Here is a 23,908-nt window from a genome sequence, read left to right as displayed (position 1 = left end):
AACACTCGAGTAAGTCCCGTGTGGAGTGTGTATTCTCCCGTTTTTGACTATTATTGACCAAACGGGGCATTGAATTTAATAAGACTCATATCTACCACCCTGTCCGCCGACACGTTACAGGGGTGGTCTGAGATAGCGAACACCATGTTTTCCGACTCCCCGGCTGGGGATGAACTATTACTAGCTTTTCAGGGACCCCGCAAGAGGCTCACAGTAAAGCAAAAGACTTGTTCAAGGCTTTGGAGAAAGCCAGCAAAGCAGAACAATCTAAATGGTGGCAGCATAGTTCCCTCACCGGATATCTGTAGGTGGGCAGGGTCCTGCGTGGATTAAGAATAATGTTAGCACCATCTTATGACAATCCGGACCCTAAGATGCTTGTAGACTGGGCAGAATGTAATCTTGAGTCCTCCCAGCGACCAATGGCCATCCTCGTTGAATACGCGGAAAGTGATAGAGCGAAGCTGCTTTTAGAAATGGAAAGGCTGAATGGTGAAATAGACAAATTACCGAATACCCTACAGATTACTAAGTACAGAGATGAAATGCTTGTCAGATTAAAGAGAGAGGAAGATATAATCAAGAGGCGTAAGGCGTATAAGTTCCAAAGAGATCGTTTGGACTACGAACATGGGCAAATCTTCTACGATGCCTCAAGAAACCCCACACTAAAATTGGGGCAAGTACCTCGCAGGCAACTTCGACACCAAGGGTGGATAATACAGAAATCCCTTCAGCCTCGGATGCGAGTTCAAATATTGAGAGCGAATCTGACAACGAGCAGACCAGGGCACAAAGAGTGGGGTTTCGCAAACTTACCCCTGCACAGGAATTGGAGGTGGTGCAGTGGGACCGAAAGCAGACTCTCCGTTCAGGTGCACAGGGTGCCACAGGAGGCAAGGTATCAACACCAAACGCGCAGCCAGGAGGAAACGCAACAACGCAGGCGCGACAAACAAAACAAAAAAGAAACGCAATCAATGGAATCGGCGATAGCTGCCATAGGCAATACCAACACTGAACCTTCCACGGTAATTAATCTCACCGATCAGCCCTTGACCACTAAAGAAACTTCAATATTGGCGCTAGGTCTATCATACAGCGCAAAAACTAACTTTGACTATGCAGATACCAAAATAGAGCTTTCCAAATATGTTCAAAAACTGAAGTTGCGCAAATACCACAGTTTACATAGAAATGTTCAACTTCCCAGGGTGGCTGTACCAAGTTCACAGTACTCTCCTTCGCCAGCTCTAGATGAGAGCCTCCTAACTGCGTTAGTTGAGATGCAAACTGAGTCAACAATACCACAATTTGGCCCGGGCCCGGGTCAGTTGCAAAACTTGATTGCTACAAAGTTCAAACCAAAATCAAAGTTTTGTCCATTAATGATAAAGGACAATATTGACATGACAAAGTGTCTCAAGAGTTAAGGGAACTGTATTTGAAACACAATAACTTTTCCAAAAAGCACAATTATCGAGCCTTTGAATACCACCAATTGATGAGGAAATTGAAAAATAACATTGATGTAATAATAAGACAATCTGATAAAGGAGGAAATGTTGTACTGTGGTCTCGCCAGATGTATCTAAACGAGGCAATGGGGCAATTCAACAACCGCACGTGTTATCGAAGGGCAGATGTTAATGAGGTCAATCTTGCTAAGAACAATGTGCATTCCAAACTCATGGCATGGAGGAGCGCCGGAGTGATAACTATGGACGAATTTAAGTTCATGAAAAATGGAAATCCTATCACTCCGGTAATATACTTTATACCGAAAATACACAAGAACAGTCAGGTGCCTCCCGGGCGTCCTATCATATCTGCTTGTAACAGTATATTGGAGAACACCAGCAAATATGTGGATTTTTTTCTCTAAGACCTGGTCAAATCTTTGCCCTCCTTTGTGTTAGATACAGGTGATTTCCTCAAAAAAGTGTATGATGTGAGGTAGAAATCTAGTTACTTATTAATATCTCTTGATGTGACTGCATTATACACAAGCATACATCACAGGGACGGCCTGCGAGCAGCGCAGCACTTCTTAGGCTCTAGACCGGAGGGGTTAAGAGATCATACCCGTATGGTTATTGACATGATCAGTTTATGTCTGGAGAACAATTTCTTTATGTTTGGAAAGCAGTTATTTCAGCAAATCAGAGGAGTCGCGATGGGGGCCTGCTTCTCTCCCAGTTATGCCTGTTTGCATATGGGCTACTGGGAGGAGCAGGTCCTTTCGCTCAAATTTGCAGACACCATGTCTACCAAAATAGTCCAGTGGTTAAGGTACATAGACCTTTTTGTAATTTGGGATGGCTCTGCACAAGAGGCGGCAGAGTTCATTGACAAACTAAATGACAATGGGTTGAATCTACAGTTCACCAGCCAGATAAGTGACACATCTATATGCTTCTTGGACGTAGAAGTTTTTGTAAGAGACGGCAGGCTGGAAACCAAGCTGTACAGGAAATCAACAGCTGGTAATCGCGTTCTCCATTCAGGTAGCCATCATCCTGCCCATCATATAAGGAGCATACCTTATGGCGAAATGCTCCGTGTAAGACGGATCTGCAGCACGGAAGCAGACTGTAGAGCAGCTCAACTACAATGCAGTAACAGATTTAGACAGAGGGGCTACAACAGCGAGGTCATAAAGAGAGCCATGAACTGAGCCAATGCACGCGATGGGGCATCCCTTCTATCGATAACACCAATTGGCTCAGTTACCTTACAGCCGGCAACAGGGAATGCTAAGAAGGCAGATAACCGTAAAACTGAAAGCGAAACTCGATTGATCTTCACTTTTAGTAACCAACATCGTACCATAAGAAATATTGTTAAGCGCAACTGGTCACAGATTACGAGTGATCTAGTATTGGGCAATGAGATTGTTGGGGCACCTAAGATAGCCTATAAACGCGCAAAAACACTAGGCAATTGCCTGGTATCAAGCAGCCCAAAGATGAGGACCAAGGGCTTGTGGTTAAACACAAGTAAGGGATTCCTGCGTTGCTCATCTTGCAAAGCTTGCAAGAATGGAGTAGGCAGAACAGAGTATTCTACGCCATTTAACAGCACACCTACCACCATCAAGTACAAACTGACGTGCCGCACCGAGTACGCAGTGTACGTGCTGGAGTGTCCCTGTGGCCTACGCTATGTAGGCAGCACGAGGACACAGGTGTATAAACGTATACTCTAGCACCTAAGGGCCATCACCAACGGCGACTCTGCGTACCCGGTGGCCAGGCACTTTGGTGAGGCACATGACAAAAAAGCGTCAGACTTGCGGTATTTTGTTATAGACACGGTCCCACCCCAGAGAAGAGGAGGAGACCGGGATCTGTTACTGCGTAGATTAGAAACACGGCACATTATCCTACTCGATACCAAGAATCCCAATGGGCTGAATGCGGGGGAAGATTGCCACACTTACCTATGAAACCTAATATGCAAACATGACAAGTGGGTCTATATATACTAACATGGTAGCTGCCTCTTCCACAATTTTTAACCAAAACACATTCACATTTGAAGTAACACAGGGTTGCACGTAACTGTTTTTAGCCATTATTTATTTGCCGAATTTGCACACATGTCCGTTGGATGCATATTGCAATGTTTATAGCCCATAGGGGCACAATTATAGTAACGCAGGGTCAGTTATGAACTGCGATAAGAGAAAGCAATACTAGATGGGCTTACACCATCTAGAGTACAGTACAGGATAAGCTGTGAAAGAATGATTATTTCTTAGTGCGATTATATATTTATATTTTGATAATTTTTATATTCAACAAATATTTATTTGAAGTATTTGTATAGTATGTATATTGAAATATTTGCACAGTGTTTTTCCGTTATCTGCTGCTTTAGGTGTTTATAGATGAATTTAGTCAAATAGATGTATGTATTTATATTCATGTATTTATTTATATCTAATGTATATCACAATCTTGATTGTTGAACATCGTACCGCAGTTCTTGAGATCTTTTGACCACTAAGGGTTAACTAAAGACAACAGAGCGTAACTGCATTTAAGCAGTTAGGTAGCAATAACAGTATGTTTTTATGTTCAGTGTCATTTGGCACGTAATTATTGGCTGTGAGCACTTTAAATGGAGCACGTCCGCCCCAAGACGTTGTCATGTGATCAAGGTGCTTCGGGGTAGTTATAGTTAGGACCTAGTTTCCATAGGAAATCCGCAACATTCTATTGGAAATAACTTTGGCGCTGGTGGATGAATCTTCGCAAATTTCTCAAAGAAGATGGCCCGCTCCGCTCCTTCCCTGAAAGTTTTTGGGGGATTCGTCAAGTGGGGGCTGAGAAAAAAGGGGGGTCCCAAAACGTGTTTCCCCATGCAATTTTCCATAGGACGATTAGACACGGCTACAGCCAGAACGTCTGAACGGAATTACAAGAAATTTGGCAAAATGGTAGAGTCTGATTCGCAGATCACGCTTTTGCTCAAATAGTGTAAATCCATCCAGTAGTGTCTGAGAAAATCAAAAGAAAAAAAATATATCTATCTATAAGCGCGCACCGTGCGCGAATCGGGTGTGCGCGAGCGGAATTCTGATTTGCTGTTAGACGTCTGTCAACATTCTAATCGGTGGAAACCAGGAAGTGGTGGCCGCCATTTTGTTTCTCCGAGGCAGAAGAGAGCCCAAAACAAAAGTGGAGAACGTGAAAAGGGAGCAGGGTAGAGACTCCCTGACCCCCTAGGCCTTCTCAGGGGGTCCTTGAAGGCCCCTTAAGGCCCCCCAAAAATTATTTATTTATTTTAAATCGCGGGGTGCGTGCACGTTGCACGCACCCCGAGGCAGAAGAGAGTCAAAAACAAAAGTGGAGAACGTGAAAAGGGGGCATGGTAGAGACTCCCTGACCCCCTAGGCCTTCTCAGGGGTTCCCTGAAGGACCCCGAAGGGCAAAAAAAACATTGTTTAAAAAAAAAAAAAAATTGCGAGGTTCGTGCACTTTGCGCGCACGTTGAAAAAAAAACTGGAAAAAAAGTTACATAACAAATTTGAGTGTTTATATGTTGATTGAAGATGTAGACTATACTGTTCAACTTTATCCAAATCATAAAAACTAGCTGTGCCGATGCATATTACAGGATACAGTCAATGTATTACAATATACAAAGGCAGTTTGTGGAAAAATAAATATATAAAAAATATAAAAATGTATACAGAAATTAGCATTTTAACAACCTTTGAAATTCACTTAAACCATAGGTTTCACACACGTTATAGTAAGGAATTAGCATTGAAAAAACTTTGTAAAATCATTGAAAAAACCATAGATTTCACACACGTTATAGTTAGGAATTAGCATTGAAAGAACCTTGCAAATTCACTGAAAAAAACCATAGGTTTCACACATGTTAAGGTTAGCTGGACATTTCACTCATACAAAACCTTTGAAATTCCACCGTTATAGTTAATTCAGCTAACCACTCACCAACCCATGCAGCCACTTATACACAAAGTGAGACACAGATATTTAAATATTTAAACATTACTCGCTAATATATGTATTCACTAAAATACACGTAATAAGTCAGTTAAACAATCAATTTTACAAAAAAAATAAATCAATTTAGACACTTATTTACACATTTATTCTTCCCTCGACCTTTAGATATACATATATAAAACATATTTGTTTTTCAGAAAGACACACATTCACTGGATGATGTCATCAGTGATGTCATTTGAGATGTCATCAGTGATGTCAAGAGTGATCTCACTGACCATGTCATGAGTGATTTAATATGTGACGTCATCAGCAGTGCATTGCGGTCGCGCGACTTATAGTTTTACTTACCTGCGATGCACTTACATTATCGCTGTAAAGGTATGTGTGGTAAAGACATTTGCGTGGTTATGGTATTGAATGGTTCCAGCTGCGTTGTGAAGGCTGTTTCCCGTAGTTCAGACACCAGTAGTAGTACAGAAACAAATTTCAGCAGTGCTGCAGATCCCAGCAGCGATGATGATCACATAAATGGCACAGAGTGGTGGTGCAGACCCCAGCTGCACTACAGTCCCCAGGAGAGCTAGAGGCCCCTAGCAGCATATAGACCCCAGCAGAGCTATAGACCCCAGCAGAGCTACAGCCCCCCAGCAGAGCTACAGCCCCCCAGCAGCATATAGACTCCAGCAGAGCTATAGGACCAAGAAGTGCTACGGACCCCAGTCTATTACAGAAGCCAACAACACTACAGCTCCCAGCAGTGGTTCAGATCCCAGTGTTAGTGAGCATCCTAGCAGCAGTGAAGTCTCCAGCAGTAGCACAGACTGCAGCAGAAATACAGATCAAAATAGCAGCAGAGCTGCGGATAACATAATATAACGTGCATTTGTAAAGCGCATGTTCACCCAGAGGTATCTTGCTGCTGAATAACAGATGTTTCTTGTTACCCAACTCAATGGTACTCATTTTTATCAACCTCAGATGGATGAAAGGCTGAGGAGAGCCGCTGGGATTTGAACCTGTGAACATGAGGTCGAACACAGGGCCCTGCAGAGAAGGCATTAGTCCACTGAGCCACCAGACCCCACCAGCACTGCTGATCACAGCAGTGGCATGGACTGCAGCAGAGGGCAGGCCCCAGCAGTGGGGCAGAGCCCAACTGCACTACCTACCCCAACATAGCTTCTGCACAGAAGTGCCTCTGACTCCAACCTGATTGCAGAAGCCACAAACTCTACATCTCCCAGAAATAGGGCAGGTACCAGCGTTAGTGCAGATCCTAGCAGAAGTGAAGTCCCCAGCAGTAGCACAGACCCCAGCAGTAACACGGATTCAAATACCAGCAGTGCTTGCAGATCGCAGCAGTGGTGCAGATTACATCAATGGCACAGACTGCAGCATAGTGCAGACCCTAGCAGTGGTGCATACCCCATCAGAGTTACAGACCCCCAGAATCATATTAACCCCAGCAGAGGTAGAGCCCAGAAGTGCTAGAGACTCCAGCCCGATTGCAGAAACCACCAACACTACAGCCCCTAGCAGCGGTTCAGATCCCAGCGCTAGTGCACATCCTAGCAGCTGGGCAGACTCCAGCAGTAGAACAGGCCCCAGTAGCAATCCAAATGCAAATATCTGCAGTGCTGCAGATCCCAGCAGCGCTGCTGATCCCAGCAGTGGCAAAGTCAGCAGCAGAGTGAAGACCCCATCAGTGCCACAATCAGCAGCAGGGCAGATTGTCTGTTTCCTTCTGAAGAGCTGCTCTATTGTCTGCTGTGATCAAATCATGAAGAATACCAGAAAAGGAACACAATTAACCCACATGGCTTACAGCAGAGGCCCTCTGACCTGCTGCACATTGCCAATAAATTACAATTAAGAAGAAGAAATACAAAATAATTAGGAAGTGCAGAATCAAAAGGAAGGACCATCTTCAGTTACCTGCAAATCTACGGGCCCATCTCCACTCTAGAAGAAACACAGAAAACAGAAACAATATAAATAGAAGGTAAACACGCTCAGCTATAACATTTACAATTAACTGTACAGTTGAAAAGGTATATTGTAAGTGGAAACGTTCTAAAATCCAATCGACTGGGAAAGGAAATCAGCGTACCTTTAGGCATCCAAAAGTTCACCTTCTCTTAATGCAATTCTAACCCCAACTAATCCATAAGCATAGCCTAGCTCTATTACCTAACCTTGACTCTAGACCTTAATCCGAACATTTAACCATAATTCTTAACTAAACCAATCAAATCAAGCCCTGACCTAACCCTTAACAATAGCTAAACCATAAAATAATCACTTGCAATTAAATTTTGTATTGTAAGTATACAAAACAGATGTTTATGTACACAGCTTCACAAAAAAAGAAAAAAAATACACTTTTTTGTATGAATAAATATATTATATTCATGGGACAACTGTTTTTGTGCTATGACCTACATTTTTACCGCAAGCGCCGTACAGGCCTGAATGCTTTGAGATCCTGTGCATCATATACAAGTGTCTGAAAGGCAGCGCTCCACGTCCCTTCAGAACAAGATACAGCACTCCCAGACCTCAACATTCTCCTCTCTGTCCAAGCAGACCTCTACGTGGTTTCTGAAACCATGTACAAGATCTTCCACAGCCAAATAGCCTTTCATTCGATGATGTCTATGCACCACGTTTTATGACCTGCAGAGCAAAAACGCTCTTAGCTTAACTCCCTGTGCTCGCTGCTGCCACATAGGTGGTCTTCTTCGGAAATGATTCAGATATTTATCCTGCCAGACAGTACTAAAGCCATCTAGGACGTTGGCCCTTGGAATCCGTGCCTATTACTCAAGGTAAGATCAATGCAACTTCAAATGCAATGCCAAGGACACGAATGTCTTTAAAAATCTGTGGCACTAAGAGCTCCCTAGAACGATTGTTGTCTGCTAAGGTGGGCTGATGACGAGTGGACGTTTCTACCTCGTGTGTAGTGTACGGCCATTTTCTACAGCTACTACAGAACTTTGCCCCAATAGGCCTACTGGGCAGGGCAAAGATCTTTGAATACCCCTTTTGAAAATGGTGTTCCTAGTTGGGGGAGGGAGAGGGTGAGGGGGAGGAGAGGGGTGAAACCTACTCAAACAGCAACCACAATCTCGGTCAGGGTGGAACAAAAGCAAACCTCAAATTAACCTGTGCTTAACCCTCTGGTAGCTTGACACCAAAACAGTCAGGCTTAACCTACAGGCAATGTGTAAACTATGTATGCAGCACTTTAAAGAGTAATGAAGTGAAAACAACACAAGAATAACCAGCATTTTAGAAAAATAGAATATTTTTTTTTAATTTGAGACCAACACAGGAAAAATGAAATACGTAGAAGCAGAGATATGCAAGTTTAAACATTTGAGGTAGGTAAAGTGCCTAACAACACAAAGTGCCACCTGTGGCTATTTGGTTGTACAAGCCCAGGTGAGAGTCACAAGTTCAGGCCGACTACGATAGAGTGCAGGCCCGATACAGGGGATAGGATAGTCCTGCTGAGTAACCTTCAAAAGACCAGGTTAAAGAGTTCAGTTCACGGTGGTGGGGTCTACATGGAGCAGGTAGAGCATCACAGATGGCCGTTTATGTAGCACACAGAGCAGGCCAGGCCAGGCATCATGGATGGTCATCACTGTAGCACGGAGATATTGTTGGGTGTTGCGGACAGTTGTTGCTGGAGCTTCAGGTTGGCAGTCACTGTGAGCTGTCGGTGTTGCTGCTCAAAGTGCATATTGCGCATTGCTGGGCTTCGGTGGTAATCGCTGTTGCACAATGAGTCGGGTTCATCGGAGCTCTGCGGGCAGCATAGGCAACAAAATCTTGGTGCAAACAGGCTTGTTCGTGGTTGAGAAGTGCCCTAAACGTCCGGATTTCTTATTTCTTCCTTTTCTTGGGAGAGGAGCTCAACTGATGCCACACCAAGGGTCCAGGAACTGAGGAGCTCCTCCTGGGGGTCAAGATGTCACTTCAGCATACGCCTGCAGGGTTCAGGAGGGTACACTTGCAGGTCGGATGGGCAGATACAGGGAGCCTCTGGAGCTTTTGTCCCTGTAGCTCAGAACAGGAGGTCAGTCAGGTGACCGTTGGGAGTCCCTTCAGTATTAGATGAATGGTGCAGGTCCAGTCTTCCATCTCAGCAAGCAGGTCAGTAGGCAGCAGGGCAGCAGAGTGGCAGTCATTCTTGGAGCACAGCAGTCCTTCAGTAGCATCCAAAGATCCAGGAGTACACTGAAGAGTTATGACTAAGGATCCATTATATATAAACCTGGTGCTCACTTTTAAGTAGGAGAATTTTCTAAAGAATTCCCTTTCAAGTCCTTGAAGTTTCCTGCCTTCCCTCCCCTAGCTCCAAGCTGGCTGCATGATCATGGCTTTTATGTGAAGGCAGGGCCCAGTCTATTCAGTTGTATCAAATCCCATTTTATTTTTTGATTTAGACTTCTACAGTGATCAACAAAAATAAATACAAATTCAATTCATTATTATTCCTAATACAAACCATGCAGATAGCAGCTATTTAAAAGGATTTAAAACATGTATACATATTGTAGCACATAAATTCATTAGGTGGAAATCATAACAATTCTGTCAAATCTCTAACAGCTAATATATTGTATCTAAAAGATATGGATTTTTGAAAAATGATGTCATCCCTCTACCAGAGTTTTGCTGGTGCATGATATTTAACACATGGTTTAGTTCTTGAACTCCTCCACTACATAATTCACATAAACCAGTCTTATCTCCTCTATTTTTCCAGTGCTTTGTATGCGCTTTTATTGCTAAGATCTCTAAGCGCAGCATGATGATGTAGCGTCAAACACTGTTCTAATGTGAAGTTCAGGTGTTTTTGACGGATCTTATACTCTAGGGTACACTCAAAGCCTATAATGCAATAACAGCAGTGCGCAAGTGTCTTGGTGTCATGTTATTTTTAGAGATAAATTCAGGAATGCGGTTGAACATGCATGAAGAAGGGCTGTTGAGCTTTGAAAATGATCTAAGGCTGTCACTAGATTTTCATTGAAGGTGTAGTGTCATGTGCAGCTCTTAAAGGTTTCAATCTTGGAGGGCCCTTAAGGAGTCTTCTTCTGCATGCAGTAGATTGTATGCCCTTCTAATTATATTAGCCAAAGCTCTGAAAAAGGCGCTTACTATTGAGAGCTGTAGACGCAGTGCTTGAACTGGTACCACTTGGCTCACTGTAGTTATTTTACGAAGTAGCTTCCCTTCATACAAGTTTAATTTATGCCATTTGCTTATGGGTATATTATATTACAGTGCATATCATAAGGTTGAAGGGATTTTTGCATGATATACTTTTAAGAGAAAGTAGAAATGTCTCTTTCCAGAGGAAGAGAAACATCTCTGTAAGGCACTTGTGTGAGCTGCCGCCTTGAGTTCTATGTGCTGGAAATGGGAGGAAGTTTCAAGTATCTGAGAGAATACTCTCCCCAGTTAGGTATAGACTTTTGTAACTCCAATGGGCCTCTCACCTAATTTCCAATCATAATGAATATGATGTTTTTTCCCTCTGAACAGTACTACCTGGGTCTTAGAAATATTTACTTTTTAAAAATACATACAAAGTGAACAGTGCATCTATATTTCGCTATAGACCGATTGGTGTGAGGTCAAAAATGACCACATCATCGGCATACATTAGGGTGTGTATGCTGGGTGAAGCTATTTTAGGAGGAAATTATCAATATTTAAAAAGCAGTCTGGTAAATCACTTAAAAAAAGGGAGAACAGAAGAGGTGCTAATAGACATCCCTGCTTCAGACCGTTCGATGTGGGGATCTTAGGGTCAAACCCACACCCCCATCTACACACCAACATGTTGAAGAATGAAGAGCGGCAATTAACCTTAGAAGGCCTTCTGGTATCTCCATTGTTGCGAGTTTCCTCCACAGGGTGGGTCTATCTACCCTGTCGTAGGCGGTTGAGAAATGAACAAATACACTATGAACTACCTGAAATTTAAATATGACCTACTTGTCAATAATCGTTTGTAAAATTGCTAGATTGTACCTTATGGAGTGCTTTGGCAAAAAAACTGCTTGGACCATGGGAATCACTCCTCTGGCAAAGGCCCAGTCTAAGAAGCTGGCTTCAAAGATCTTCCCTAATGCATCCAAAAGTGTGAGTAGACAGTAGTTGCTAAGGTAATATGCAGGAACAAATAATTTAGCAAAACATACAATAGACAGGGCTTCCGCCCAGCATTAAAGATGTACAAAAATAGGCTAAATTAGCATTACAATACACACATAGAAATAGCGTGCTGCATCCTAAATCACAATCTTGCCTCCCTCCAGATTGTAACAGGTGCCCATAAACGTCTTCCAATCTCCCGTTTTTTTGCCCCCTTCAATTCATATAGGCTAGACTCTATGTTATGTACGCCCAATAATCTGGACAGCCACATCTGGAAGGAGGGAGCAGTAGCGTCTTTCCAACCCGCCGATATTAAAATCCGGAATACCGCAACGGACATAAAAACCAGAGCTTCCTCATTCTTCCCCAGGTTTAGCCTAGAGTCAGTACCCAATAGCATCAGGGTAGGGGAAAGATCGATCTTATGACCTAGCAACCCCTCCCAGAATTTCTCTATCTCATCCCTAATCGAACCTAGCAGACTACAATGAAAAAACATATGCAGTATATCTGCTTGACCGGCATTGCATCTGGGGCACCTATCATCTTCCCTAACCCCCCAAGCAAATAATTTTGCCGGCGTATGGTAAAGGTTAAACACCGTTTTATACTGTTGGGCCCGCAGGCTAGCGGTGTGCGCCCATCTTGCGTCCCGCAGGTTAGAGGCCCGGAATAACTTTTTGTTCAGACATTTGGCAAGATCCAGGTCGACATTGGGGTTACCAAGTTTTGTAGCCCAAGTGCATTCAGTCTTCTCCATATCATCTTGGATCCTCATTACGAGAAGATTATACACTACTTTTATCTTCTTACACCCTTTAGCTAATAGCTCAACCAAAGGGAAATCCACCGGAGGCGGCAGCTTTGGTCTTAGAGCCTTATGGGTTCGAACAATTTGACCATACAGCAGCCAATGGTTAGATGGAATACCAAACCTGCATTGCAGGACATCGAACCCCACCATCCTAACTCCCTCCAGGATATCACCTAGGGTCTTAACTCCAAATCCCGTCCAAACCTGAAGATTCCTATCCGCTTCCAGCTGGGGGAAAAGACTAGAGTTACACAGATGTAAGTATGAGTTTATCTTAGGAGCATTAAAAAACTTCAGGATAGATTTCCAGACCAGCCAGGCCCCGTAAAGAGTCTTTAGTCGAGCCTTCTTATAAAATCTCCGATCAACTTCGCACATCAGTAGACCAATTGCCTTTTTCCCCAACAGCAACTCAAAAAATTGAGGGTGGACTCTGCAAATCAGTATTTTCCGCCCCAGAATCCTCCTCAGAGTGAAAAAGGACAAACATTTGTATCAAGCGGCAGGAACAGTGATAAAGTCTTAGGTTTGGGAGTGCCAACCCACCCCTTTCCCTAGGAAGTGATATAAAACTGGTGGAGCGCCTGACCTTGCCATACTGCCAAATGAATCTTATAAAGATGGATTCCAAATTTTTCATTATTTTTTCATCAATAAATAAGGGTATGGCCCGGAACAGGTACAACACTTTGGGAAACATTGACATTTTTAATACGTTTACCCTCCCTATCAATGAAAGATGCAACACATCTATTCTTTTTAACTCAGCTTCTATAACCTTAATGAGAGGGGGATAATTTTCCTCTACAATTTTGTCAACTGAAGCATTAATTTTCACCCCTAAATAGGTAGCAGAGTCCACGAATCTTGGATCAGATTTAACTATATTTTTAGAACAGATTATCTGTGTTTTTGATTCGTTTAATAGATACCCTGATCGACAACCGAAGGCCTTTGCCATCTGGGCCAGAGCTGGCAGTGCCTGCTTGGGACCGTTACTGATAACCACCAGGTCATCGGCATATGCCAAAATTTTATTCACATGGCCTTTAAATACAACTGGACTTATCCTAGGGCACCCTAATATTTCCTGAATTAGGGGGTCAATATATAGAGAGAAGAGGATAGGGGAACAGGGGCACCCCTGTCGCGTCCCTCTCTTAATGTCAATTTTGTTTGATCTCTCACCCATGACCACTACTCGTGCTACCGGGTCCGGATACATAGCTTTGAGAGCTCTAATGATTTTTTCACCAAAACCTCTCCCTGCAAGAATACCCCAAAGAAAGCTCCAAACAACACGATCAAAAGCTTTCTCCGCGTCGAGCAGGATCATGGCCATCTCCCCCCCCCCCCCCCCGCGGCAGCCTGGGCGTCAAACAAGTCTATTGCTCTGCTTGTATGATCTGTTGTACCATGACCAGGGACGAACCCATGCTGCCAGGGGCAGACGAGACCGCTAATGATCCTGCCCAACCTTTTGGCCCATATCTTAGAATACAACTTGGTATCCGCGTTGATCAGCGAAATCTGACGATAGGACCCTGGTTTCTCAATAGGTTTTCCCTTCTTGTGAAAGATTATTATATTGGTTTCTCTCCATGAATCCGGGACCACCCCTGAGCACAGAACCCCATTAAATAGATCCACAAGCAACGGGGTGATCTCGGATTCAATAGACTTATACACCTCCAGGGGGATCCCGTCTGGGCCTGCCACCTTACCCGAGGCTAATCCCATAGTGCGGCTGTGACCTCACTCCCAGTAATATCTCTATCCAGTTATTCTCTTGCTGCATCGTCTAAACGAGAGCCCTTGTCCCTGCACTCCTCCCCCTGAATTCCATCACGGTCTTATCTTATCTTATCAAAATTTTATAAAGCGCTCGCACACCCAAAGGTTTCATGGCGCTGACCAGCAGGGGAACTAACTTTACAAGAGGCCTCAAGCAATAGGCCGCATCCTGGGTAAACAACCATGTCTTTAAGAGCTTCCTGAATGGTAGAAGAGCGGTGCATGAGCGAATCTCCAGGGGGAGAGAGTTCCATAACTTGGGAGCAAGGGTGGCAAACCTACGGCCTCCCTTGCGCAGCAGCTTGTAGCGGGGAACAGTCAGGAGAATTTGGGAAGCAGAGCGAAGGCTGCGAGAGGGGGTGTACCTAAGAAGAAGTTTTTGAATGAACTGAGGGCCGCAATTGTGAAGGGATTTGAAAATTATGCAGGCCGATTTGAAACTGGTGCGATGTTGAGTTGGAAGCCAATGAAGTTGCCTCAGAAGCGGTCTGGCGGACTGCCATCGTGGATGGTGATATATCAGTCTCGCTGCCTGGTTTTGTGCCAGCTGTAAACGTCTGCTGAGAGTGACAGGCAGACCGAGGTAGATAGCATTAGCGTAGTCTAAGTGAGACAACACTAATGCTCTTACCACCTGCGTCAGAGCAGATCGAGTGAGCATCCTACTGATCTTCTTGATTTTCCGTAATTGGAAAAAGCAGGTAGACACAACGGCATTAACCTGAGGTTTTAAGGAAAGCTCGTCGTCAATAACTTCCTCATCATAGAGCCTTTGATAGAATTTCTCGAAAACCTTTAGTATATCCTCGGCCTCAGTGTATTCTTTCCCATCCTCTTCTATGCGGGAGATTACATTCTTAGATTTTTCCTGCCTCTACCTGCTTGCTCCCCTGTTTCATAGCGTTTGGCCCTAGAGGCTTGAAATTCACCAATCGCCTTCTAAGTTACCTCCTTCTCCAGCACCGCTTTGACCGTCAGCAGTGCACTTTGACTTTCGCTACTGTCCCCCCCTGAGGCAATATCCTTGATGTGTTGTTCTTTTGCGATGGCTAATTTCCCCATTAGTCTCTCCACCTCACACCTATCCTCTCTTCTCAGCCTACCAGAGCAGCTTATAGATTCCCCCCCTTAAAGCCGCTTTGAATGCCTCCCAAACCCCATTACGGGAGGTGCTGTATCTATTAGCTGTCGAAAATTCGCCCGACCATTTAGTGAGGTACTCCACAAACCTATTGTCCGCCAATAACCTCCTTTCGAAAGTCCAGCTTGTCCTTTTCCTTTCCACCCTACCCAACTCATACGATAATACCAGTGGGTTGTGGTCCGAGATTAATCTCTGGAGTTTTATAATACCTACCCTATTTATTTCGGAGGAGGAGATAAAAAAAGTAATCCAGTTACGTATACTTCTGAAAGGGGTTTGAGAAGTAGGTAAAGCCAGAGTTTTGAGGCTCTTTAGCCCCCCACACATCCTTCAGCCCATGCGAGCTGATCAGAGCCTGTACTGCCCTAAAAACTCTTGGTTTCCGCCCAGCATACAATGCTCCATTAACCCAATCTGCTGAGATATTTAGATCTTCACATAATACTGTGGGGGTTGGCCAACTAACTAATTCTACTTCTAGAAGATCAAAAATCTCAGGGTCATCTTTGTTGGACCCATAAACTACACATAATGTAAAACCCATTTCCATCTCGGCTATAACCCATCTTCCATAGCTATCCACTTTAACCCGTCTAGCCCCTCCTAAGGATGTTCTTGCTAAGATAGCAACCCCCTAATTGTTGAAGATTGCGTTGAGCATGCCAACAGCTCAAAACCATTAAGGAGCAACAATTTTCTCTTAGCCCACGGGAGAGGAGTCTCTTGAAGGCAGAGAACATCTATCCGATTGTATTTTACAAAATACACCAATCTTTGCCATTTCCTCCAATCATTCATACCTCCCACATTAATTGTACATATTCTAATGTTCACCATCCTGATGAACTAAACAGCCTGATATAAAAAACCGAGCCTTAATCAGCCTCTTCTTTGCTGAGCTTATGCTTTGTCCAATAATGCACAATTTTCCCCCTTTTTCAAGTTTTCCCCCAACCCCATCCGAAGCCGAGAAAAAGCTTCACTTAGAGCGTGCTCTTTTCCATTCCCGACTCCACCGACCGCCAGACCGGTCTCGATAGAGTCGATATCCATGTCGGCAGTGGCTCCCAGTTCTGATGGCTCCACCATGTTGGTGTCAGTGGCGACCTGTGCCAGCAATTGGGGGCTGACCACATTTAGACCCATATCGAGAGGCACTGGGGGCCCATCATTTTTTCCCAATAATGAGGCTGCTTCTCCGGGGGTCGCTACCTCTAGTGAGCCCTCCACTAAGCACTGAGATTCCTCTCCCAACATCGTGGTCACGTGCGTTGAAGGAAGGGTCGAAATGAGGGGGGCCCCACTAACATCAGTTGTTACCTCTTGGAGGACCTCCACCTCCACCTCTATGGGTATACCACCCCGACTCCTTGGTCGTCTTTTTTGATCTCCTTCTTCTCCTTACCGACTTTTGAGAACAGGTCCGCAATTGACGCTGTAGCCAAGCGAGTCCGTGCTGCATGCTTCAGTTGTTCCACCGTGGGCGTTTGAGCTTTCCGAGTGACCTCGGCTGCATACACTTCGGCTCCTTCGCGCATAATTTTCTTTTTCCCCAAAGCCGTTTTTGACTCCGGATTTACTTTGGGAGCCATTGCTTCTTTCCACGCACTGCCCCACTGACTGGACAAGCTCGGGGCTTCTCGGCGAGTACTCCTGCTGTTGAGCTCTGCTCCGCTCCGACTCCGCCCTCCTGAGCACCCGAGGCGTTTTCGGCCAGGGGAGAGAGCAGCTACCGCAGTCACCAGTACCCGCAGCAGTTGTTTAGCGGACCCGTGGCAGGAAAGCGCAGTCAGCATGCCGCCCGAATTTTTCCTCGGTAATGGTTTTTCTCCTTGAAACGGGGTCGGGTAGCTCCTAGTTATGAGACTACGTCTCCATTTGGCTCCTTCTACTACGCGTCATCACCGCTCCACCGCTACGGCCACAACTATGCAGCCGCCATCTTGCTTCCATGCAGGATCCTTTTTTAATGAGTGAAATAACAATGCTCCCTGTCCAAGAACTCAGGATTGTGCCAGTTTCGTAACTATGAAAAAGAGGAGGGCTAGGAACTTACACCAGTCTTCTGGATTGCTCTGCAGGACTTTCACTGGGATTTTATCTGGTCCCATTGTTGCTGAAGCTCTGGCCTCATTTATATGCTGGGGGATTTGTTGCTCGGTTGGAGCCAATATCTGCTGGTTGTTTTCCGTCGGAAGCAACTTTTAAAAGAGGACTGCTATTTCTATTGGCTGTCAGATTTTCTTTATAGAGCTCAAGAAGATCCTTTCCTCATTCGCTTTGTAGTTCTGGAGTGGTTTTCGGACATTTTTTTTATTACAGATTGCTTTAGCAATTATGCACCAAAGTATCTTACTCTTTTTGTGTAGCTACCACTTGTAGGTCTATCCATTTTTATCTTTTTCTTCTCTGCTACATTTCTCCTCATCTCTTAGTTTTTTTGAAGCCTAGAGATTTTATTCTTCCTGGAGGATGAAAAATGTCTATGAATTGCTGTCTAATTAACTTGTTCAATCTACTTGAGAGGCATACCGCTAAGCTGTTTTTCATTCTTGATATGATGGAATTTTGTGGGAATGTTAGCTTCTGTAATGCATGTACAACTGAGGTGAGTATTTCAAACCTTTTGATTGAATAAGTTTGACCGCAAGTTTTTCGCAGCTGCGAGGAGATGATTGCTGCATTCATTTCATTTATGCTTCTGGTATTCCAAATAATTCAACCTTGTTTTTGTGCTATTACGGGCTCACCATTCACATGTGTTAGTGACCAAAATGAAGCAGGCTGTAGAATTAATTCTAGATTTAAATGAAGAATTGTACGATCACGCTCTTGTGTAAATTGGTTATTAAAGTGTTGAGTTTTCGGTAATAAATCATGTCTGGTGATGACATAATCTAATATGGAGGAGCTGGTGGCTCCCTTTCTTGTGAATGCTGCTGGGACGTATCCATCTATTCTACCATTCAGTATCATGCCATTAATTCTATTGGTTAGTTCTAATTGCATTTTTTCGCGTTTGTCTGCTTTTTGAAGTCTGGCAATTCTGGAATTGGGATGGACCAGATTTCTTCAAAATGTTTATTCCTGTTGGTTTTTATCAAGGCATTGGAGATTTTCCCGTTAAAATCTCCCATTAGCAGAACTTGCAAATTTCCTACTGTTTCGAGAGTAGATTTGACTATGTTGAATATTTTTTCTAACATCTGATTAAAATCAATGCCTGGAGGGACATAGATGTTAAAGAGGAATAATAAATTGACAGAATAAGATTTTTCTTTCAGGAAATTTAGCTTTATATATTGAGGGGCCGATTCCCATCTTGCTTGGTAAGCTCTCCATACGAATCGGACCTGGAGGGCTTTACAAGCGAGGCGTGCTGTGCTTGTCCGACCGAGCGAGTACATTGCAACCGCATGGTTACGGACTCGGTTCCGCCAGACTCCCATAGCACTCTATGGGAGCTTGTGTATGGACGCGTACACTGACTCCCATAGCATAAAAGGGGTGGGTGGGGAAATGCATACACACCTGTGTGGGCACCCCCTTTTGCCACACTGTGCATGCTTGGATCAGGGGTCCCATGCGCACCCTCCCGGGACCGATTCGGAGTGCAAATTAACGGTAATTGCGAAGTAACAGTAATTGCGTTGTAGAAGCATGTGTAAAAAAAAACATGCGTTGTAATGGTACCTGTGAAATAAAATATGCGTCGTAAAGGCAATTTGTAGTAATATCCGCATAGTTTACCTATTTAAGATCCTTTGACCGTTTAGGGGATCATTTTCTGTGGTGAAAAAAAACAGATATCTCCAAGATCATATATTGAGTCTGTTTAGTTCAGTTTAGTTTAATGGTTTATAAAGCGCTCACCTCATCCTGGGGCATCGCGGCGCTATCCAGAACAAAACAACCTCCCTAAAGATGAAGAAACGAGAATACTCTAAGTTTAAAATAAATAAGCTTTCAACTGTTTCCTGAAACCGTTTTAGCTCGTCATAGTGCGCAGTTCCAGCGGAAGTTGGTTCCAGTACTTGGGTGCCAGGTACGAGAAGGCTTTGCCTCCCGTCCTGACCAGTCGGATACGCGGAGACTGTAGCAAATGCGGAGTTGTTGATCTCAGATGCCTGCTAGGGGTATATTTCCGTATCTTGTTCCGTAGGTACACTGGTATTGGTCTGTGGAAGCTTTTTTCCTGTAGTTGCTACTTTTGAATCTATTTCCGGGTCAGGTTGTGTTAAGAAAATTAAGATACTGTGGAGAATGTAATCATTTAAAGTTGGGTGCAATAGGATTCAATGGTGCAGATATTTCCTTTGTGTAGATATATTAGTCACACATTTTGCGTGCTCTCTTTTGTTGGTGGATTTTCAGCTTCCAACTGCTTCATTTCAACTGGTGGCTCATTTGAGGAGAGGCCTCGTTGTGAAAACTTAATTTTTCTGTTTTTCCATCTTAGAAATTCTGTGGTTGTTTCCTTTCCCCTTTTTCTTGAATATTTTATGGGAATTTTTGTTTTTTTTTCATTAAAAGATTTTGAAGGTTATGATCTTTTAGTTGCCTTTATCCTCTTTGTTCTGTGATAGAGATGATGTTGAGGGTTGCATTGGTGAGTCAGATGCTCCTCTTTGATTGAGTATTTAATAACCAGGGGTGATAGAATTTGAATCGCTTTCACCTGCTGGAGCCACAAATAATCTTTGTAGGGAATAAATCATGTAGACTTTTGCACCTTTCTTTCTTCTTTCTCCCTTTCTCATTCTGCAGATGTGTGTTGCGCTTGTTATTATTGGGGGGTTGATTTTTGTACCCTCCTTGGATTGTAAGATTCCAGATCCTCTCTTTTTTGCCTTTTATCTCAGAAGCATTTCGAATGTTTATGTTTGGTGAGATTTTCATGTTGCTTTTTTGATCCGCCAGGTGCTGCAGCACAGTGATTTGCATTTCCAATATCGGATCTGAGTTGGATGTCGATTTTTCTAAGAGGGCTAATACTGATCCAGTATTCTCTGCAAAGAAAAGAGCGATTCAGAGATAATGTCTTGTTTATTAGTAGGCTGAGTGGCCATCAGCAGTGGGCAGTCTGGAGAATGAGATAGATTTATCTCTGAACCAGATGGGCTACCCAGAATACTATTAAAAAGTTGAATAGTCTCCTTTGATGTCTCAGCACCCACTACAAAACCCCAGAAATCAAACCTATATACCCTTCTATCCCAGCTACCACACATTTACACCATCACTTACAAAACAGTATGCAACTCTATCATATTCCACTAACCAATCCACCCATCACCAATACAACCCCATTCCACACCATACTTAACTACATCCCATCCAGATACACACTCCCCACTCTAATGATGCCTAACAGACCCCTTTTTGTCAATAACAAACCTATTCTCAACCTTCCATATTTCAGCCACTAACACTCTCCTTTTCCTTCTACCACAATAACCCAACCGCCCAACACTTACAATCCACTGAACCACACATTATCTCTTCCAGTAATCAAATTTAACACAAACACTCTAGTGCATCCCCTCTTACACACCACATACACTCTACTCAGAAACACATCACTACCCCTTTACCTTACAACTTCAACCCACAAACAATACTCTACCCACAAATCCTTCTCAGAAAACAATATCAGCACCTCCCTTCACTACTCCTCAAAAATAAAATATAACACACACCAGCACAACAAAATGTCACATGCACAACACCTCATTATACTTTCCATCACAAACTACAAACATACACCCACCTTCCAGACCTGACAAATGATTCACACTGTGGACAAACTCCACTGCCATGCTTTCTCTCCTCCCCCACACCCAACTTATATACAGTAACACAGCAACTCTATTTTAACCACCTCTCATCCGTTGGACAATTTAGAACCTTACTACATAACCCACATGCTGCACCACCACCCCTAACTCCTATAGCTTCCGCCCTAAACAGATGCAAACAAAATAGGCAACATGCCACTCCTCACAGATTCACTTCTCCATGTCTACTGCACAACAAGCAGACACTACAAAAACACAGCTCACCAACTCACTCTCAACCACCGTCTCCGCCACCCCCACACACAGACTCATCAAAATGCCTTCTTAGCCTGCTAAACAAGGAACACCATACAGAATTGCTATCCACATACAGCTATACCAACACTAAGGACACACCTGTTACAAGCCCAAAAAATACTGATCACTGTTCTACAAAACGAAATAAAGTCGCACTATCACCAAAACACATTCTCTAAACTGTCTACTAATGAATGCTCGATCTCTCTCTAAAAACAAACATCACATCTACAACCTTGTCATTGACACAAAAAGAGATATACCGTTCATAACTTTATCATGGTTGGGAGATGATATGGCTTCAGTCCTGCATGAAGCCGTTCCTCTAGGCTATCAAAATATCACGCAAAATTGTATAGGCAAAAGAGGAGGTGACGGAGCAGTTGTGTTCAAGCAAATATTACACATCACTAAAGCGGACGGCGTTTCCACATAAAGTTATGAGGCCCTTTTCACGAGATGCAGTCCGACACCTTCTTCCTCCTGTAACTTCCTGCTCCTTTACAGACCTCCATCTAGCAATGCAACATTCCCAGACACACTTCAAACCTGATAACAATACACTCCAACCGTTGCATTCTGGGTGACCTCAACATGTGGTTTGACAAATCCAATATGCCCCATCCGGAAACAAGCATCGCTGGCATACACGCACTGAACCTGCATCAGATTGTCAGCAAACCCACACACATCACTGAACACGTCCAAGATGTAATTTTTGCAAATGCAGAACTAGTTCACTTTCAAATAATAACTCCAATCACAACATAATACACAAAGCAACACAACTAAAACCACCTTACGTGCATCCACCTATCGACCGAGGAACAAACTCAATTTGGAACACCTAGAAACACAACTAACATCCAGCATAGATCTAGACACAATAAATTCTCCTAAACAACTATGAGTTGCTACAGAAAGCTTTTGAGTTTGATGGATTACCAAAATGTCTGCTAAACTGAAATAACCTGCATTCGTTCCGTGACACAAAAACACCCATTGGCTAATCAGTACATAATAAGCCCTTTTAGCATGTTAGTAGGCGCTATAAAAGAAAGTGGTCGCCAGGAAACCACTGTGCTTGAGGAGAAGGTGCAGAGACCAGTGAAACTTGAGATGGAGCGAGAAAAGGAAAGAAATAGTACCTTAATTCAGTCTGGAAACCGAGATTGGTTGGAATTCAAGGCGCATTAATTCACGTTTCATACTGTCTTGCACGGCGTGCTCTCTGTAAGGGTGACAACGTTCAACTGGCACGTGCGTGGAGATGCGTGCTCGGGCTTTAGAGCAGCAGTGTTTGTGATGAGATAAGGACCAGATTTCAGGGCTGTTTACAGAAATGGTGCTAGGAACTCAGAGTGACTGAAAACATCTAGTGCTCTTAAACAAAGGAAAAGGTGGTCCCTTTCACAGTTGCTAAAATGAGACAAGTGTAAGGCTACAAGTGATGGGACAGTGCTCTGTGGGAGGGAACAACCCACGAAAAGGAAAGACAAAAAGGACAATTTAACCACTTGGAAGCAAGGATTTTTAAAGGACACTGAAAGAAAGAAATAATAAGCAATGGGCAGGCTGTAAGCCCACAAATGTATGCAAGATGTCTTGAAGAGACAGTGCATACACTGCCTAGTCTCAACCTAAAGAATCATGCAATTTCAACACATAGATACAGATGAAGAAGGCCGATACATGATAGTACAGGCTATACTATATTGAACACAATACTGAAGTACAGAGTAAGCTACTGACATTAATAACGTGGAAGATAATATGGAGGGGGAGCTCAATGCTTACTTAAATTGACACAGTTGAATGGCATGGCATACTGGCACGTAAAGTCATCACAGATGGTATGGAGGCATATGAGCTACTAGATTTGAAGAGCACTAGATACCCTACTAGTCATGAAGGCACAATCAGTGCATAACCCATTGCCCAGCATAGATAGAGACTAGTTAGCCACTAAAGATACCAATATGTGGGCAAAGGAGATTGCATAGCTATCACTAGACCGACACCGAAAAAGCTGGCATTATATTAATTGCTATAGCAATGATAATAGCTAAAAGGCTAATCGCTATGTTTTAGAAATCCGCAGGTAGGCCTTCATATAATAGATGGATTAGGGATGTTGTCAGTGTGCACGAGCAGAGGAGGAGGTCTTACTCATAGTGGAGGCAAGAGGTATACGTACGCATCTAATAGCAGATCTTGGAATGGCGTTTTACAAGCCTTTGAAGAGAATGATTTTGAAACCTGGATATCAAGGACCATGGGGGAAAAAGTACATAGCCGCATCAATGGAGGGTCCTGAAACTCATTCCCTTCCTCCCCTTCCCTCTTCTGAACCTCACCCCTTCACCCTCACTCCCTCTTCCGATTGATCAAA

The 23,908-nt window shown here is 43.6% G+C and overlaps 1 protein-coding gene across 1 annotated transcript in view; it reads right to left on the bottom strand.

The window, feature by feature from the left end:
- The window catches only part of LOC147717633 (E3 ubiquitin-protein ligase TRIM39-like), a 480,268-nt gene that overhangs the window by 223,855 nt on the left and 232,505 nt on the right, over positions 1-23,908 (bottom strand). The window contains exon 6 of the mRNA XM_086924427.1: positions 7,425-7,451. Within this exon, the coding sequence (XP_086780553.1) occupies positions 7,425-7,451 (27 nt within the window). The remainder of the gene's footprint in view (positions 1-7,424; positions 7,452-23,908) is intronic.

This window comes from Lissotriton vulgaris, chromosome 5 (assembly GCF_964263255.1).
Source record: "Lissotriton vulgaris chromosome 5, aLisVul1.2, whole genome shotgun sequence".
In the NCBI taxonomy this organism is placed as follows: Eukaryota; Metazoa; Chordata; class Amphibia; order Caudata; family Salamandridae; genus Lissotriton; species Lissotriton vulgaris.
The sequence above is the reverse complement of the archived record's forward strand: the minus strand, read 5'-3'. Positions and strand labels throughout refer to the sequence as shown.